Raw genomic sequence first — 20,992 nt, 5'->3', positions numbered from 1 at the left:
AACACAGTCAGAGGTTTCCTCTGTGCAGGATATTTATTTAGTCTGCCACATCAGGTTTTTATTTTCCAGGTCACTGTTCGAAAAGAATTGCTCCTTGTACTTGACACATTGTGAACAGCCCCGGTGAAGTACGGACTGTGGTGATGTTGGAATACCGTCTGCCATGTGCTAGTTCTTATTTTCAAACGAATGGGTCCGGTCTGAGTTGAGAGATTTTCCTGAAGTGTTTTCTCACTGTTCAAACGTTTTAGGAGAGGTGGATGATGTAGAGGCCGTGATTGCCGAGTCTCTTTCAACAACTGCAGGGCGGACTTAAATCATTCCTTATCCCCACATTGTCTGGTGATTTACCGACGTCAGACATCATGAAAGTCAGTTATACTCGTTGGCGTAGCTTGAGGATATATTTTCTTTCGTAATCCCAGGGGAACTTATCCTGGTTGCCGGAAATCATACAGCGTGGCAAAATAAGACTCTGCGATTATTTGCGGTGATAATCATGACATGAAACCACTGTAAGAATCCAAAGCTCAGTGGCCAAGCCTTCTCAATTTTGACTGCATGGCTTGAAACAAGAGTATCACAGTGTTAAGATCTTATAGAATAATTTGATTTGAAAGTACATATATTCTGACGGCAACGGAGAGAATATTTTATTAGCATATTAATAGAAACTTTGATGAAAGTGCAATCAGCAGTATAGATTGCCCAGTATATTTGAGGATTTCAACAGATTTGGAAACAAAATTTGCGATGCATTGCTTATCTGAGATTATAGGCATGCGGTAGGTGTAATATACATCTAGTAATGATGTGTAGTGCACTGCCTGGTGTTTTTTTTACGCAAATCATTGAACATTTGTGCCTTCCATAGTGATGTGGTTTGGCGAGTTAACATGTAGCTTGCGGAGGTGGTTCTGTTCAAGATATTTACCCGGTCTCATTTCTTTAGTCAAACGTAATCACGATGTGAACGAATGTTACTGTTCAAACTTGGTTGCATTGAATAAAAGTAAAGCATACATATATGCAAGCGATAAAACTCGGCTTCTTGCTGGGTTACACAGCTGTATTTGTGGCATTTGGATGAGTAACACTTGCTTTCTTCAAAGCCAATTTCCAAGTTCAAGTACAAACCAAAATGCCACTACATTGGCTGACATATAATAATCTGTTCCTGCGTGGTTCCCGTTTGATCTGATGGATCTCTATTCTGACGGTTGAAAAGTTATCAGGGCCTGTCAATAGGCAGACAGAACATCCTGATGAAGTCAGCAACACCCAGAACGCTGCGCTTTTCTCCCATTGGTCAAAGCGATCACCTGATAGATTTCCATGAATGGCCGTTCAGTGATTAATATTCCGCTAGCGTCCAAACCCCTGAGAGAAGTAAACAGTAATGTGGCATGTAGTGATTTGGGATATTGGAAGGGTGTGTGTCAAACATCAGAGGGCTTTCCAACCCCCATCTATCAACCCTCCCCTCCCCCAACAATCTGTCAATATCACGAGTTTCAGTTGAGCGACTGAAAGGTTGATTACACCACAGTCCACGACAGTGTTGAGAGACTGAGGCTCCGCTGAAGCCAGCATGCTATGGCGTTCCTTGTCCCATCCTTAGCTCCTATGTTGTCCTCTATCGTACCAGCTCAGTTAGATATCCTAAATGGTCGTACCCAAGTGATATTTGGTGACGAATTTGTTGAAGAGTAGAAGCAGTGGCTTAGATTTGTTTCAAGTTGAAGTGTACTTTGTAATAAACGTAGTACAGCTTAGAAGCGACAACAGCTTCATGGAGTTATGATCCTTTTGTTTCTCCATATTGAAATAATTGGGAACTTTTCTTTGGTATTTCCAATAATTGGGGAAAACACACTATTTCCAATTCTGTTTGTCTTCTGTCTTGCAAGCAATTCTTCATAAAGTGATTCATCAATTTATCACAGTCTAGAGGTTTTATATACAGCGTGTTTGCAAGCAACTGTTAGTGCAAAAAATTTCATCCTTGGAGAAGTTACATTACAACAGATTTAGTGATACCGGGGCAAATGAATGTTGAACTGACAAAGAGTGTGTTGAATATTAATCAGCATGTGTGAAATCCCAGTCAAGAGCAAAACTTTAATCCCCTTTCTGTGTGTTTTACTGTGAGTGGATTGTAACGAAACAGTAATCTGTGAGTTGATTTGTTTCTCAGTCTGGGAAGGTGGTATTGTACCTGTGTATATGTATGTAGCCATTTCTTTGTAAAATACAATTATATATTCATATTCGTCATTAGATGTAATGAAGATGTGTAGAGTAGTGAGCAAATAAATTTCATACTGTGCATAAATCATTTATTTACTTGCTTTTTCATACCGTACGAATTAAATCATTAGATTACAGTATTTTTCAAATGTTTAAGAAAATTTGATGACCTCATAATGATGATTTATCATAGATTTTTATGATCACTGAGTGCTCTTTGTTTATATCGCAATATTTTAAGTTTTTATGGCAAACTCACCAATTTGCTATCCATTGTACCGTCAGTGTTTTTTTTTTCTTAGATCATTGTGCATTTTGGGGTCAACTTTTAAGGGAGATACCATTCTGTGGCGGGGTGAGCAGGGATGGCAGGGTGATGATTTATGCATGTGCAGTACCTCTCCAATGAGTGAATGGCGTGGCTGATGTGAGAGCATTGCAATGCGTCTCGGCTTCCCTGCTTTCAACAGACCCTCCAAAAAACCAAATAAACGCTGAATAGAACAGTCTATAGACCCAGTGTTATTGAACTGTTGCCTCAGACGTCTGAACATGGCCTCCTTGATGGCCTAATTTGAATACGAAAGATGCGGTGTCATAATAGTGACGTTCATTTCCATGAGTTTTTTACCGTTAGACTTGCGTGATGTCGTCTCATCCGGCACATGTTCATGTATTTGTGTTTTCTGTCTTGTTATTTGCAGAATCTTGATGAGGATAGTCTGACAAAGTATCAAGAGATAACCGCAGCTTACAAAAACTTAATTCCGGGTGAGTACTTTGATGTAGAAAAAATTCTTTTTTACTGTCTTTTGTGAAACTATCTCTGTTGTGTTGTGTTGACCTTGCGTATTGTTGCTAGGCCATGGTGCGTATAAGTGTCGGATGTTGACCTCTTGGCGTATATATGTGTGAGGTACATTTTGTTTTGAGTTGTGATGCGTGATTGTTTTTTCTTGCATGATGTACGCAAATCACTGGGAAAGGACCAAATTACCATATGCTGGGTGTATAACTTCTCCCTATACCCTTTGCTGAGAATTCGTAGCTTTATCTACCAGACTGCTTTTGATCGCATCCTAGTTTTCTTTTGTAAATTCAGCCCCGCACATTTCTCAGATATCAGTAACCATCAGGCACCGGTAACCGTCAGTGATGCTATGGCAATTAGTAAAAGTCAGTGAGATGAGCCAAGCAACTATGTTGCAATTGGCAGTGATGTGTGTCTTCCAATATTAAAGTTATCGCCAGCCTGTGTGCACATGGCTGTGAAATATCATTGTAGTTTTGATCAGGACTATTTATTGTGTTTCACTGGACAATAAAAAACACAAGTGTTGGCATCCATCTTGTTACCTGTTTTATTCAAAATGCTATATAAAAAAAATCAGAAATACTATTGGGTTCCTTCATCTATTGTTAACCCACAACTTACGATAAATTCTCAAGATTGTTTTATGCTCAGTTTTTCTGTAACAGTGAACTGGATTTTGTCCTGCACAAACATGATACCATCTCATGCTAATAAATTATGCATACGTTGTTTAAAATGTTTGAATGTTTGAAATTTCAACTTTTAGGAGTCCAAAATCAAACAATGTTTTTGCCTTGTTCTGATGACTTTTACTATTTTGCCATCTCAATTTAGCTTTTACAAAAATTTGAGGTGGTTTGTGAAATCTATGGTAAGTAGAACCGAAATGTCGCCTCCTATTGTTTCCATGGTTAGTGGCCTCCAGTTGCTGTACACTGAGAGGGCAGTGTCCTGCTGTAACACCGTACAGCCGTCTTGTCAAAGTACTTATCCACCGATAATAAGCTCTCTCTGAATTGATGGAGATATGACACAGAAGTTATATTAATGCAGCTGGAATTTCAGGGTCTAGTTGGAATTTTGGAGTCTAGGTCCTTACAAAAAGGTGATGATGGTCTTGTTTCAATGCAAATGAAGTACTTCATTGCCAGAGCAATAACGCTTCATATGTATGTTTGTCCACATGCATAACACACACGCACATACACATGCATACACAGACGCACATACACATGCATACACAGACGCATGCACATACACTGCATCACATATTCAATCTGACCATAGATTGATCATCCATCAAGCCACATATCATGCAGCCGAAAACAATGCACTACACTGCATAATACGCTTAAACGTGAACTTGTTCTTTTCAACAGGCTAATTGGTGTGCTTTTCCATGCTTCTTTGGTGCATCCAACATTTTTAAACGCTAATGCTGTGCTGTTGTCAGCTAGATAAGACTCTGCCGTACATTTTCACACTTAAATGTTATGCCTATGTTCAACATCTTACATTCACACAGCAATATTAGCCATGCTCTTCAACCAGTAGATGTTTTGTACTATGCCAGTGTTTATCATGAAGTGTTGTCACTCACAGTTCCGAGATGGTCATAAATGTGAAACATGGATGATGCATACTGGGTAGTTGGGAGTGTTTCTACCATGGTGGTTCATCAAGCACCACAGGTGCCATTGCTGTTGTTGGGGGCTTTATGTATATATGTCTGTGTGTGCTGTGTGTCTCTGTGTAGTTAATAGTGTCACAGCTGAAAGTTTTAGTGTTTTTGATAGCTTTTGCCCATATTTGCCTCCTTCCTAAAACAACATTATTTTTCTCTCTAAATTAATGTGATTGAAAAGATCTAGACTGTAAATGTACAGTTCAGAATGGTGATACCAATGTTGATACAATCCATAACATTTTCACTGCTAATACTGACAGGTCTGCCTGTTTGTGGTTTGATTTCCTCCTTGTTCGTTTCACACGTTATCCTCCTCCATCAAAACCGATGACGCCTGTTTGCAACAAGCTGCAGTGGGTGAACGGGGCTGACAGTGAGCAGTTTGATGTATGCTAGTTGTGCATGGCTTGGTTTTGTGATGAGGCAGTCAGCCATAGCAGAGATAACATCGATGCTGTAGTCGTGACGGAGTATTTAATCAGGCTTGACCCTCCCCGATCATTACCCTTATATTGGGAATATGGACATTGCTATTGCCCTGCCTCTCATACATAGATTTCATTTAACCCTTTCACCCCAGTTCCCTGTATACAGGTCCAACTTTACCATAGAAAACAATAGATTTGGGACAAACCATGGTGGTGAAAGGGTTAACCCAGTGCGATAATTTTTTTAACTCACACACCCAGTTCCTGGAAGCGTATGTTGTCAAAACGAGGACAACAGATAAAAACGGATCACCAATCCAAAATAAATGAAACATGTTGTCCATTGGAAATGCTAACACAGCTAAGCTTTAACAGATGGAGCTGGGAACAGTTTTGAAATAATGTGTGATCGATAACCAGCAGCTGTCTATAACTGTCTGATCTTCTGAATAACCAGTGTTTACAAAGTCTCACTCCCGCCGTGCAAGTTTGTTTCCATAACATGATGTGATGATTGGTATTTTGCCATTCCTGCCCCTTAACAGATTCAACAGCAGACATTGAACCACAATTTACATTTAATTAATTAAATTAATTAAAGAAATCCTCCTCTCCTGTCACCGTTGCAAATACTGTACGCCGCTAATGTATTACTGTCTGACCTGTTCTGGTACTTGAGAACACAACAATTATGAGACATTATTATGTCAGGCACTGGTTGGTTTAAATATTCCACTTATCCCGACTGAATCTGTTTTTTGTCGCTGGATTTATTGACTGGGGCACATTAATATATTAGTTGGGTATATTCACATCGTTTGTATCACTTATTCATATCCTTTGGGTTCAATATACGTGTACTTGTATTCGTGTATGTCTTATTAATCCATTATGGATTGTCATCCATCACACTGGCAGGGAGAGCTGTGTTGGTTTTTGACTCTGTGCAATTGTGTGTGAGTGTTATAAATCAATATCCATCTCTGATTTTACTGTGTTAAAATGTCGGTCAGATAACGGAACGTTGTTGATTGCGTTGTGGGCAAAACATCCCCCCCCCCCCCCCCCCCCAGCCCACAGCAAAATTATTGTTTAGGTTACATTGGACCAGCTCTCCTGTCGTGAAATGTCAGAAAAATTTGTGTGGTAGTTTTTTTTTCATCTTAAACTTTGATTACTGTAGCATGTTGACATTATCTGTTGTAAATGGTCACGATACGGGGGAAGAAAATTAGTGGAGAAAACAAAAAAAATTATCCTAGCAAAATTCCATGTTGTTGCATTGGTTGCCATGAGGAGTGTAGCTATTGAAAAAAAAGTGGAAATGTCAAATAAACTAAATGTGACTAATCAAAAAAATTTTGCAATAATGGTACTTGCTGTAATTTGATGGCATTGCCGTGGTGACTTTTATCTATTATAAAATAATGTTATGTTGGAGATAAGGGGATCCTCTACACTGCGGATATTAATTTATTGAAGAAAGCCCTATCATCTGAAGGCTGCTTATTCTAGGACAGGGAGAGTTTCTCAGATAAGATCATATCAATGACAGATAATGTTCTCACTGTACCTTTCAAAATTGACAGATAAATAAGGCTGATAAAGTAATGTGGCTAGCGTCTACATGGCTCTGATGATACACAGAATGGTTTCCTCCTTGGGGTTAATCTTTTACTAAGATCAGGCGTTTATGTTTAATACCCCTTGCGAAAAATTTTCCTTTCTTCTGAATATTTGCTGAGCCTTCCTTTGGAAATTTCAGGCAGATTTAATTGGGTATCCTATGCAGAAGTGTACAGCTTGCATAAACTTGATTTCGTTTCTACAGTAATAATCAAGATTTAGCATATCTATCTATCTGTGAAACTAATTTCATGTATACAAACTTTAACCCCCAGGCATGTCAGTGTTTGTTCTCACTATTTTCAAGTCTCTTTGAAAGCTTACATGTACACATCAAGATAATTGTCGGTATGGTTAGAAGGTATGTTTTCCTGGCACTGAGCCCCCCCCTTTCACGATGGATTATGTCATTATGGCATGTAATGAATGTGGAATACTGTGAATTCCAGTGTGGTTACAGTGGTATGGACTCCTGCTGCTGTGGTACACAAAAATTCATGTAAAGTGTTTTATGTACAAAAATTACCTGTCACTGTTAGCATGACGTCTTGACAGAGTGAAGAAGCCCACGAGACGAATTTCCTCTGCACCATGTCAGCATCACCTGAATGTTTTCAACTTCTATAATCACCAAGTTATGAAACTTGAATTTTTACATCAAAGCAACATGTTCCATCAGGTGATAATAAACATAAGTTCAATACAAAATTATTATTCAATAATAGATGACGAAGTAGTGTTTGTGAAAATTGCAAAAAAAAATCTTTATTCAAAGTGTCCTTAACTGTGAGACAGATTAGTCTATCAAAACAAAGTTACACATATATGGAAAGAGGTCATATGCAAATGGAAGATTTCATAGGAATGGTGATTTGAATGAGAAACGCTGAATTTAATGCATATGCTATGATAACTCGGAGTTTTGTTTCCCAATGTGATGAACCAGATAAGTCTAATAAAATGTCTATACTATATTGTAAGGAAGGGCTGAACTTGTAGACAGTATTCTTTTGTTGAAACTCTTGAGCACCTTGCTGCTGTTGTACTCACATTTTCTAAGCATCACCCTATTTTTGTCGTAGATTTTCTGAAAATTTTTTATGAAATCACGGTGTAGGCTGAAATGAGGTTCAAGTGGAACTGACAAATCCCATTGTCCCAGTACTGCTTCTCACTCTAGACGGGCTCATTTCATGTGTTTACTCAACACCGCTCTGTTTATGTATTGTAAATTGACCGCTAAATGTCAAGTGCAATTAAGGGCTGGCCTAAATAGTTGTAAGGTAGTTGATAAAATGGATGCTATCTTCCGTTGAGGTCAGGCGGTGATATCTGCCGCCTGTATCGTTTCTGAGTTGTGTTGTGGTTTATGTTTAACGTGATGATGAAGGGGTGTCACCATAATGTGGAATGTGACTGTGTTCACTACTGAACACATTATACGTCAAATATTAACAAAAAAGTGCATATAAAAGACATTAGGTACTAGCATTCTTGATGTTCGTCACCTGTTGGGCAGCATATATTTTGTTCTGCCAATGAAATTTTGTAATTTTCCCTTTAAATAAATATAAAGTGAAATATTTTGGTATCAAGGTAAAACTGTTATATTTGAGAATCTGGTTAATTGGCTGAAATTGTACAAATGATTGATATTCCGTTTCGTAGCGCTATGTGAAAAAATTGATGAAATTTTCTCGGAAAGAGGAAAACATTGCAATCAGTGAAGTATATTTTGGTTCGCAGTTTTCAGACTGTCTGGACTGTAACTTAAAGCAGTGGGTCTGTAAATCTCCCTTCCCGCGGCTAAAAATGTTAATCAGTGTTGTAGATTTTACTTCCCTTTTGTTTCAAGATACTGTCATGCCCCAAGCTTTTCAATTTGGCTAGCAGATGGCACAGGCATAACATGTGTTGCAGCTAGTGGAAGCTGAGAAATTCCTACCTCGAAAATGAAGCATGAAAATTTATCAATTTTGACACACAGGAGAGGGGGAATTCATAAAAAACACACAGATTGTCTGTTTGCACACCTGCCACTGAGTTGAACACACTTCAGCTAGAATGCAGTCGACAGTTCAGTTTTTATGGCTGAAATTATGTATTTGCCCTCAAGCACAAGATATTTGCATAGTTGATAGTGCCTCTGTGTAGGAGTATGCCTGCCCATCTGCCTTTTGATAGCATGTGCATATTTGCAGACTGAAGGTGATATAGGTGTCGTTCAAACACAGAATGCATGGGTATGTTTGGTTTGCAGAGAACACTTGGCCCCGGTGTGGGTATATATACACCTAAGGAAAATAAAGAAAAGGGTTTAATATGAATTGCAAAAAAAAATCTATCAAAATGCAAAATCAGGTTGTAGCCATGTGAGTGTGCAATGCAAATAGAGTTTTTCAACCTTTTAACTGCCAAATTTCATGTTGTTGAGGTTGACCTTTACAACTGGTATGGGGTTGGAAGATTGAGACAACAGGACCCGAGAAAGTTCAAGCTCCCTCGCAAAATTTTTTGAAAAATGCAATACGGTGGAGATCTAGCAAAAATACAATCAGTAACAAGGTGCCAAGTAACTGTGTTGTGCCCCAAAATATTTGTGACAGAGTTTGCACTTTAGCCAGGCAGAAAAGCATCATGGTTACCCACAATGCTTAATGATATATATCCTGTTCAACTTGACCTTATAAGTACAGTGCAAAGCAGGGTCAACTAGGTGCCAGATTTTCAGAGGTGTTTCCAGGAGGTTTGAAGTACATGCAACTGAATCATTTATTCAAGATCAAATGCAGCACTTCATACACCGTATAATATTTAGCTTACCAGAATATCACCCTGGTTTTCATTTTCAACTTTCTTAGATATTAAAGTTTAACCTGTTTGGAGGAAAATTGTGAAAATTTTCAGGAGAATTAACACAAAACATCACTTACTAAAATTTAATATTCAAATGAATTGAATCATTTAAATATTTTTGACCATAGTTATTCTATCCCAGGTATAGTAACTGTATTTTGACCAAATTCAAGGTTTACAGCTGTTACAGTCAAAAAAGAAACTTTATATATTTCTATTGTTTATTCAGATGTGACAACCATGTGGCATGTTGCATATATTAATATGCTAATTTTCACAGACAGTGTCCGCAGGATGTAAATTTAAAATTTGTTTCCTCTTGAAAGCCTGACTTACAATGTACATGTTGGTTTTCAGTGAATGGCTTTCAAAAAGCTGCTTTGTCTATAAAATTTGTGATCATTCAAGATGACAGAAATTTGCTAGTCGTAAAGCAATATGGCCGCCGCTGTAAGCTTGATGTCTGATCCACTGTGTGATAATAATCAGTTAAACAGTTAACAAAACATTTACTTTTTACTGTGCAGGCAGACATACCTGTGCATACAAACAGCATGTTACTAAGTACATGACACACCTTTTGGCCCTGAGGCTGCCCAAACTCATTCTTAAATCCAGATATGCTTCTCTTTGGCAAAAATTACTGCGGAGTGTGTCTTAAGATTAGTCTTGTACTTTACTCGGCTGTTGCCAAGGAAACATCAACTGAGCGAGTCAGTAGTTCAAAACGACATTTTATTGTTTAATCTATTTTGAACAGGGGAAGTAAGAGAGATTTTTGGCAGTGTCAAAGAACTTAATGTTCGACATTAACGAGGAAAGAAATATGCAAAACACAGTTTGGCGTGAATGATGCGCTTGTGTCGATAGCAACAAGTATAGCCGTCCCCATCTTTGTACAAATCGTACTCTGTTAATGTCGCTGTGGACAGGCTGCATATCATCACAGAGTTATCAGACACTGAGTCATGGCATCTACATCCACATTCAATCAGATTGAAAAAAAATCAATCATAAATAGCTATGAATTCATTCTTTAACATCACTAAACAAATACTAGCCGATTTTCTAACTTTTATGTGAAAATAAAATACACAATTTACTGTCGCTGTGAAGACGGCGGACAGATTAGGAATAAAGTTGTCCCATATTTAGAATGCAGACATGCCAAACGGCCCTCGCAAAACATTCAGTCTCATTGTGCCGGGGTTGTAAATTTTTATGTTCCAGCCATCTTTGGCATTTTGACAAGCATCTGTTTGATACCTGTTATGAAATACACGTCTCCCTTGCCTACTTGGTGACCTTTCTTGACAAATTTGAACTTAAAAGAATCAAAGCCAATTTCTTTCCTTTTATATTCACATGATTCCGTATAGAGAAAAGAAAGCAATAAGGAGGTTAGTGTATTGATTAGATTAGCTGTGAATTTTATAGTTGTGAATCGCTATAGCTTTACAAATTATCTCTATCTCTCCCTTTTGTCATTACGTCCGTCACGGCGACTCTTCTTGTCCAGGGACCCTATCTCCATCAGTCAGTGCCAGCTCATTACTCGTGGATTTCCGTAAAAAAGAGAGAGACATGCCTTTTAAAGCGTTTTAATTTCATATAGGTAGGAAGAGGACATTGTGAGTGCGTGGAGCTGTGTTGCCGTAATTTTCCTGCTGACAAGTGCAATCTTAAAGGTTAATGGAACTTGTTTGAGAAATCTGAATTCACTTTATATCCCTTTATTGTGGTTCTCGAGAAAAGCGATATGCCGAATGTTTTATTTGAGAGCACATTTCTCGTCTATGAACGCACTGGGATTTAGGGCTTTCAATGACGGCATCAGAGAGAATTATTCTAATACCCACATTAAAGAAGGGGTACATCTCGGCTTGAGAGAAATGCTGTTGATGATAGAAAAAAAAAACAGTCATTGAAGTGAATTCTTACATGGATATAGCCTGCATATTGTTCAGTGTGTTAATGTTATGGGGAAACATTTCATCTGCATTATAATCATGGTCAACATTCTCTCCAGTGGATTATGTATATTTTGGAGATCATCTTTTGTTTTTGGAAAATGCACATTATGTAACTCAACGTGAAAATAGCACACTGTAATGGAAGGGTTTCATACACAGAGGAATGTCTTCCTGAGCTAGCTACTGTTGTATGTGCAATATAATGACATGCTGAGGTCATAACTCATATTGAACCAAATTGTCAATGCCCATTAATAATTATAATCTTATGCACTTAATTCTTAAATTTCACTACGTGTATTTTCCGATTTGACCTTTCCAACAGTGAATTTCAACTCTCGCATTGGGAAAATATAGTATTCACAATAATAAACGACACCAAAACAAAAAAACGGACATGTTTGCTCTCTAACCCACATCTTTTGTAAAGAGAGTAGCTTGATTGTACGGTTATTTTTAGAATGTGATCAATGTATTTTTCCTGCCCTGTTTTGATATACTTGTTTCCCAGGCCATCTGTCTGCCAATCGTCCATCATGTGGTGAATGCACTGGTAAGTTAGCTCTTTCCAACTAGCCTACCCTGTTCAGGGGTGGCAGAGACTCCCACAATCCTTTGCTGCGGGAAGGGGTCGCTGCAAGGTCAGAGAGCAGTGAGCTAGCTATGAATATGAATTAGATTCAACTAGTCTGCCATGTTACTTGTATCACGTAGTGGAGTTTTTTAAGCAAATAGCACTGGTCTTCCATTTACCATGCCCAGTCATATTACAGACGTCATTTACATTGGGAAGGTAAGTGTTCCACACTCCGTAGCAAGTATCCCGGGTCTGATTTGGTGTTGGCAAAGGCATGGAAAAAAAGGCGGCACTCCACTGAGCATGTTTCCTGTGAGGGTATGACCTAGATAATTTAACTATGGCGTACATTACAAGGGTCCAGATGTTTATGTACGCCATGGTTTTAAACACTCACTTAAAAAACCGTTCCCGGTACAGCTTCTGTTCTGTATTAAATCAGGGTGACAAATTATTAGAAGGGATAAACGGGTCGTAGTGTGCTGATTCCTGCCATTTTTGACCTTTTTTTCCGCAGTGTTTTTCATTTTTCACAAGCTATGTAAAACAACCAGGCACTCATAGGTGTGTATACATGATCAGTTACTAACCACCATTTTGAATGCCCATCGAGAATATTCCACCGTCAGTTGTCTACATGAAAACAGCCTCTCTGTAAATTGATTGAGCTTTTTCTGTAAAATCAAACTATATTTTTTCATGTGTACCTGTTTTTTTGAAGGCAGTTACTTGCAAATGAAATGCTTCAGTGTTATTTCCTTGTATAATTGAATTCAGTAGATTGCCAATGGCGGGAGGGTGACCTAACCACAACAAGCGCGGTGATAGTGTAATTATAGATTTGTATTTGTATTCTTAAAATAGATCTATGCATACAAAATCTCTATTTACCCCAAAATTTTGTTTATATTATTGAAATGACATTACTTTTGATTTGAATACAGTTGTGTTTTGATAGAAAAAGAGGCAAATTTTGTGGATATTTTATGAAATTTGATTCTAGTTTGTGTACAATTTAGTCTCACCAGTTACAGGTCAAATGTAAGTTTTTTGTCATCAGGTTCATTTTGTGAGTATTTGAGCAGAAAAAAATCTGATTTCTTAGGCGTAAATTTGAAAGCAAAAATGTTACAAAACATTGTCTTGAAGCATAAATGTATATCAGTTTTAGTACATCTCACGGCATTGACAACGTGTGTATATGGTAACCCCTTCATTTCGTTCGGTGATTTTGACCTGCTGTGGACTGAAGTAACACATTGTGAAATAATTTGTGGCTGTAAAATTTCAGCTTGGGGTTTTTTTGACATTTAAAGCAAAGCGTTGCCTGTCAAAAAGATATTTTTTTCTTGTCCCTTCTTCTTCGCCTCTCTGATACCCAATTTATAGAGATTGTACTCTCAAATTTAGTAAATATGAAATTGCTGGCTTTGACAGAATGCTCACCTCACTTTCAGAATGAAAAACAAGAGACAGTTCTGAAGGCATTGTCCATGACAACAATTTACAGCCTATAGTACATAAAAAATTGAGGACAGATATGAATAATTTAAAAACGGCAGGTAGTATCGAGCCAGTGCGTAGATTGAAGTAAAGTGAAACACCCTTGATGTGGCTGATGTGTTACTAATATCAGGCGATATAATTACCTTGGATGCCTTAGTAATAATTTTGGTGGATATCATTCGAGCTCTAGCTCCATTTATTATGAACATTATTCCCTCAGACAGTGTTGAAGGAATACAGGCCAGCAAATTACGTAGGAAAGCCCCGCAAAGAATACCAAATGCAGAAGTGATTGCGCACACACACCGTTGTCGAATGACCTCATGAAATACAGTAGTTTTTATCACCTTGTAGGGCTTCAGTGTAAATCACATGACCATAGGGTTCATCTCGGTGGCCAAGATTTTTTGTGGATTCAGAATTTTCGAATTGCCCCAAAATGGCTCGTCGGCGTCAACAGTTTCTCAGTGCCTCACTGTTTAGTAGCAGTGGTATTTTTCATTCAATTATATTTTTCATGGCACAAACAAATTTTTTTAATGACAGAAATAGTTCCATTCACTGAGAATGTAGCAGTTATTGGCAAAGATTGCACTGAAAAAAAAAATTCTGTCTTTTCAGCTCCGCTTAATATGATTTGTAAAATTCTTATTCATTGCAAGGTCTGGTCTCCAGCCTCTTTAGAAAGACATTACTCCAGCAAGTGATTGGTGAATGTGAGACTTTTGTAAATGGGATACTGCCTAGTAATTTGTAAACACAAAATGTATTTATGACATCGTCATTGGTTTGTAATCACCGCGGCATTGTGGAGTGCAAACAGAGCAGCCGTCACCGTATCAAATTCATGGAGAAGAAAAAGCGAAAAAAAAAGAAAAAGCAGAAAATCAATACTTACAGAGAATACCAGCTCTGCATTGACCATTGTGGTAGCAATCAATACTTGCCTGTTAAACAATGAACAGACTAACTTTTTCTCTAATTCACCTTGCTCAGAGAACAAAGAAAGATTACATCAAACCCCATGGAATATGTAGTCTGGTGGTGTAGTCATTGGCCGCCTACCAAAATAGCCTGGTGTGTTTTTTTTTTGTCGTGTCTTGTCAATGTACAAGGGAATATGTTCCCGTGTCTGTGTTTTGAGATGTATGAATCGGGGCATCAGCGGCGTTTCCTCGTTCAGTAGAAGGGTTTCTAACGCTGACAGTGGCATGCGGTGCTGGTGATGGAACTAGCTAAAGTAATGGACAGATATTGGTTTAAAATTTTATTATGTTTGGCCCGCCTTCCTGATCAAGAATGATTTAGCTCTAACTTGTAAAGAGATTACTTCACCGATTTCTTTTCTCTTGTTGACCTGTGACTTCCGTTTTCGACCTCAAGTATTCCCCCAGTGTGCTTTCAAAGTCACGACTTGTTACCCACTGTGTTTTTAAAATAGTAGCACATCTTCCACCTGTGAACTCACACATTTCATCGTATTCTTTCTCTTCAGACTCTGAAAGTTTCGATGAGTAGTGGTTGCTTGTGTTAGTGGTTTTAGAAGGGTGGTGGTGTGTTGAGGGCGGAGTTTGCTATTCTTGTCGCTGATGAGTGTATGACTCTGTTTATTTGATGCCAGGACAGGACAGTACTCAATGTGCCGAAAGAAACGGGTCATATAGGGATCAAAGTCCGCGAGAGAAAAAAAAGAATACTTTTTGGATCCCCGTTCAGTGTTTGCCGGTTCCGTTTTGCACAATCCTAGCACACACACACCAACACACACACAGTTCTATCAGATTCATCTCGCCCTGCAATTACTATCACAGTAATGGCTCCGTGGTTCAATCCAATTTAGCCTGGAAGCACACAGAAGGTGCAGGGGACTCCATCTTAATGGTGTTTATTGATTTGTGTAACATAACATGAAAGGTGTCAGAAGCATTTGCATGCAGACTGTTTTGTTTGGGCTCCGCTGGCACAATATGGTGGACATCAAACTGCCGTGCGTCCATAATCAAGCTCAATTTAACTTCCTTTCATGGAAAAGAAAACATTCGCATTGATGGCAGATGTTGTCATGGGGATGCCTTTTTCCCGATGTGTAATTTCTCGAAGGCAATTTTCAATACAGTTTGATGGCTCTAACCACCTACAAAAAATTTACAAGATTCCTTCCTTCAAATTCAACATGAATCCACCTTTAGAATAAATTCAGTACAGTGTAATCCAAACGATTGTGCAGGGCTAGTTATATGTGTAAACAGTGCATGGAGCAGACTTCATAATTTATGATACCACGCCACTTTTTTTTTCTCAGAGTATACAAAATTAGCTTTTCGAAAAACTGTGGTTATTTTGCAAATATGTTTACCAACTGATACATTACAAGCTCAGTATCGCTGATGCATTATAAGTTAAAGAAAAAACAAGTTTAAAGATTTAGAAATTAAGCAGACAATTTTAAAAACGTAACTCAGAATTAATGAGTAATTGAATAACCATGTACATGAACAAGCTGGTAAGGTGCAAGATTATGAGAGAGATGAATGATGTAATTTGATTGAAGTAAGGGAAAAGAAGAAATTGTTTGACAGAGGTTTTGAACCCACCATCATGGTGGCCTCATATGCTATTTGAAAATGTTGCTCCATGTTACTGTATAATACAAAAAAAATAGACACAAAATTATTGTATTTATAAATCTTATACTTTAACGAGTGCAGTGCAAACAGTTGAACTTTGATGAATTGTATTTGCAGTAGGGTTTACATGTAAACAGTTCTCGACCACAGTATGACATTTATCATGTCCTGGTGTTCTTTAACACCTATCATAGTGGAGAAATTTAACAAACAGATCTCTGTTTCAATAAACAACTCTCAGGCAAATTTATTTTTGATTTACGGCCGCTACTGTGTTACAGAACGCCCATCCTCTCTATAAGTAATGGTGTGTACACACAGCTATTTCATGTGCTCTGCAGTTTTTAAACTTCATCGGAAATTAGGACAGTCAGTTTACATTCAAATCTTGGCAAAAAATAAAAACCCGGTCCTTTCTTTCAGATGTTGTGATAGGCAGCGGGGTTTCTGTAGCTGGTGCTTCAGAAGTGAAAGAGGCTATGTACAATCCAGGTGAAATGCCTGATAGCGTACATCATTGTGATAGGTGGCACCACTCTTTGGGACGTGACGTCAAAATGCCCCTTTGTTATTGTGATGAATCGGTCACAGTTTTTGGATGCAATTTGCCCCGACATACAAATAGCTGTGTTGAACGTCAAACAACTGACCTCCTTATCATTATGGTGGCCCCAATATCTCATCGTGATTACCTTAAAGGGGTTACTGTGTTTGAGAAAGGTAACATGGGGTTTATGGGATGTAGTTGTGTATATATATATATATATATATATATATATATATATATATATATATATATATATATATATATATATATATATATATATATATATATATATATATATATATATATATATATATATATATATATATATATATATATATATATATATAAACACACTTTAAGGTAAACATAACAGCCTGTATTTCATAATCTGTGTTCAGGTTGTGTCATAGATCAGTTGACCTGACTCTGCCACCTATATGTGTTGTGTTTGTTGGGCGGTCTTGACCTGATCGAGAAACATCACAGCGGATTTGGCCTCCAGCAGGGATAAACACACGTCACTCAGCCTAATGAATGTCATTGTCAATTTCATCGTTCGGGTGTCATGGTGGGGGAGTGACAATGACTGATGACCTCAAAAACAATTTCTAAAGTAGCAATATGAAAAACGATGGTGGCAGTGAATTAGCAGGAAGATTTACACTGCATGTGGCCAGATATGATAAAAAGCCGTAGTCTGGGAATATAATTAATTATGTCTCTCCCAAGATTAGGGATTTACTATGTAGAAAATTAAGGTATAAACTGCAGAGTGCACTTTGTTCTCATATGATAATGGAGCAATGATGCGGCTGATGATGATGATGATGATGGTGAAGATGATGATGATAATAATAATAATAATAATAATAATAATAATAATAGTAATGATATATTGATAATGATAAAAATAGAAACACTGCTTGTTTGTTTGTGTATAAGTTCAATTATGATACTAGCTTACATTGTACTTACACTATGTTGTTATTGATGCGTAGTCTGTATTATTGTCATGATGAAAGACAAGTCAGAGAAGCAGAGGAAATCGCATGACAAAGTGTCTACACAGTGTTCATGACCTTCAGCTTCCTCTAAGTTAATTTTGGCATCATGATTATACAGAACCAGACAGAGGATTAAATTTTTAGAAAAAGGATCTATAAATATTTGATTGTGTGTGGGAAGTTAGACCGCTCAGCTCCGTCTTGAGGATGTGTGATTCGGAGGGTAATAAATCTCCAGGCTTTCAGGTCGTGAGACAGGTAGATTTAGATGTTCTGCTGATTGCGGTATCTTCGGTCATGTTTCTGAAGCGCCAGGGGCCCCATGTTAGGTGGGGATCGATGTGGACATGTAAAATATGAAAGGATATGCAGAAATATAATATATGATATGAGATAGGGGAAAAACATAACCCAAAGCCTATGGGTCAAACTATAATTTTACACTGTGTCAGTGTGTCTTGTTTTGTTAGATAACAGGTATTTTTTTGACAGGATGATGGATGTTATAAGAGCAGTGTCTGGTGGCGCATTGAGGCCGCAGTGGTAGTGCGTATCAAAACACCTCTTCTGAGCCCATGGATTTCGCTTCCACTGACTGCATTCAGCATATATCCTGAGACTTTCTCACATCCATGACCAATTCGCACATACACACAAACAAATCAGTCTATTTTTAATTTACAATGACATCCGCTGAAATTTTTAAATTCAGGAAGCATTGCCAAAACACCCAGGTGGCTTAACCTCGCTGCCCCCTGAAATTCCCCTGTATTAAAGCATATGTATGTGCAATTGTATACGGTCATATACAATAATAAACAGTAGGTTGACGCTATGAACCGCTGATGGAAGGCAATTACTTAGAAAGGTGTACTTTTAGCCATCACTTTGGTATTTGGGCGTCCACTTTGTTTATACGTATCGGCTGAAATTCATTGTAGTTGTCAAATGAAGCCATTTTAGTTGACAGAAAAGTGGGTGTACGTGTCCTTGCCCTCCTAATTTGCTCACCCTTCCTGTTTGCCTTTTTTTTGGAAACATGTTTGCTGAGTGTTTTGCACGCATCATTTGCTGGTAAATCCTCTGACTGTAAGGAATAATCATGTTACAAATTGCTGATGCGCTTTTTTGTTCCTGCTCCTGCCCACATGAACAAGTCATGGCATCTATATGCTGTCATGAACAGACCCAACAAAAGTATGTAACCTCTATAGGTAGGACATTTTCTCATGGTCCAGCTGTACATGTAGCTATGTTGATTGATAGAGCTCCAATCCCTGTCTGTCTTCAGTTTTTCACTTTGAATGTATTCTGCTGTTTGATGCAGTCTTGGTAGCTTTTCAAGTGACACATGACTTAACTCCACCAGTTTAACCAAGACCAGATTGACTTAATGCTGAAAATTACATCCCATTTCCGTATAAAACAAAAATTTCCAGTCAATTACATTATATCCAATAGAAATGTTTCATTTGCAGCCACCAACGAAAGAGAAGTAAAAAATTTATAAATATTATAATTCAAAGAGATTGCTGACCCACTTTGAGTGCAAGACTAGTAAATATGGTGTTCACTACTTTTTGCCTGAAATTGTTCCATGCTCAGTGTATAAAAGACGCTTGCTTTCCCTTACACAGGCTAAATTATTGTCAAAGCTTTACTATCATGAGAACTCCCAAACACTTTTTTTGACAAAGATCTTTTTTCATCACCACAGCTCTAAAATACAAGGAAGTATTAATTTGTGAATGTTTGGCAGTCTTCATAAACATACTGTTAAGGTAATGTTGACAGTGGGGTTTCCGACAGTTGAGATAAATGTTGAACATTATCATAAATATCAACACTGCCTTGATTGTGTAGGAACTTGTAATGTTGAAGTTTCATCACACCAGATTGTATTTCAATCAGTCTTACAGCCATCTCACTAAATAATATTTTAGTGGATTAATAAACCGGGTTAGAAAGTGAAGCTGGCCTGTATATTAGCATCAGTGTGAGTGGCTTTGTATACTGTCAGTGTGGACAGGGACATGAAAGTTGATACAAACTACATGTACAATCCATGAAAATGTTCTGTTTCAGTGGTCTAAAAATTCAAGATCTTGATTGGTGTTTGAAATGTTTGTGGTTTCTGTCCAGGTTTAATTTTGTGGTTTATGTATTCAAGTGCAGTTTTATGCAGCTTCATTACTGGAAACTGGTATTACTGATTTATAAAAAATGCTTCAGGTTGTGTGTTTCCACTGGGCCATTATAAATCAATCGTATGGGTGTTTTTGAACAAGCTCAGTTGTTTCATGGTATTGTACAGTGTCTTGGTGGCTTCCTTAGCACATTCTTTGTGACCACAAACAGATCAAACAGGCAATGTTGCCCCGCTAATCACCATCTTGACCTCTCTGCCGCATGATAAAGTCATCAAAGATTGTCAGAGCCTCCGTGTGCAGCTGTCAGAAGCGTAGAACACGGTCTCTGCCTGCTGTCAGGGTAAAAACCCAAGCCGCGTTACTCCTTTGGAATGAAAGACAACAGTTGCTCACGGTACATTCTAGAATCCCAAGCGTGCTATTCATCCACATCTCTGAACCCTGGTGCACATTTCTTATTTTTCTGTTTTGGTGCATAAGAATATTGCGTGCTGTGTAATTGATCCTCTGTGCTGGCACGGCTGCCAGGCTTGTAACTCCAGGCCGTAGAATGTTGGATATGGGGTATGTTGGGATGTGAAAATATGAGTGCTATGCGTGGGTGTGTGTTTGCGCTGTCTGCAGCAAACTGGCGATTTCTTCAAAGGGGGAGAGATAGAGAGAGTGTGTGTGCGTTGCCGTTCCGTTGGTAAGTGGCCCATGTTCCTAGTTGACTTAGCAAGGTCACAGAGTTTACACTCCTGGTTCCAGTAATTGGTTCTGCAGTGAAATTTGACAAAGGTGTCACTGCCGGGATGAAAGGTGTTCCCACTGATAAGCCTTCACAGTGATGTGACACTCCCACCAGTTGTGTATATATCAAAGGGTCAGGACCGGGCATTTTGTGTGTCGGGCTTAATATCGTATACGCCTAGAGCCCCACAAAAATATTTCTTAAGTGTTACCAT

General features: G+C 38.2%; 1 protein-coding gene across 1 annotated transcript in view; it reads left to right on the top strand.

Moving 5' to 3' along the window:
• LOC139151593 (trinucleotide repeat-containing gene 6C protein-like) overlaps window positions 1-20,992 on the top strand; it is a 109,369-nt gene that overhangs the window by 67,615 nt on the left and 20,762 nt on the right. Inside the window, 1 exon segment of the mRNA XM_070724501.1 lies at window positions 2,955-3,021. Coding sequence (XP_070580602.1) covers window positions 2,955-3,021 — 67 coding nt within the window.

The sequence above is a fragment of the Ptychodera flava genome, chromosome 15 (assembly GCF_041260155.1).
Source record: "Ptychodera flava strain L36383 chromosome 15, AS_Pfla_20210202, whole genome shotgun sequence".
Taxonomy (NCBI): Eukaryota; Metazoa; Hemichordata; class Enteropneusta; family Ptychoderidae; genus Ptychodera; species Ptychodera flava.
The sequence above is the reverse complement of the archived record's forward strand: the minus strand, read 5'-3'. Positions and strand labels throughout refer to the sequence as shown.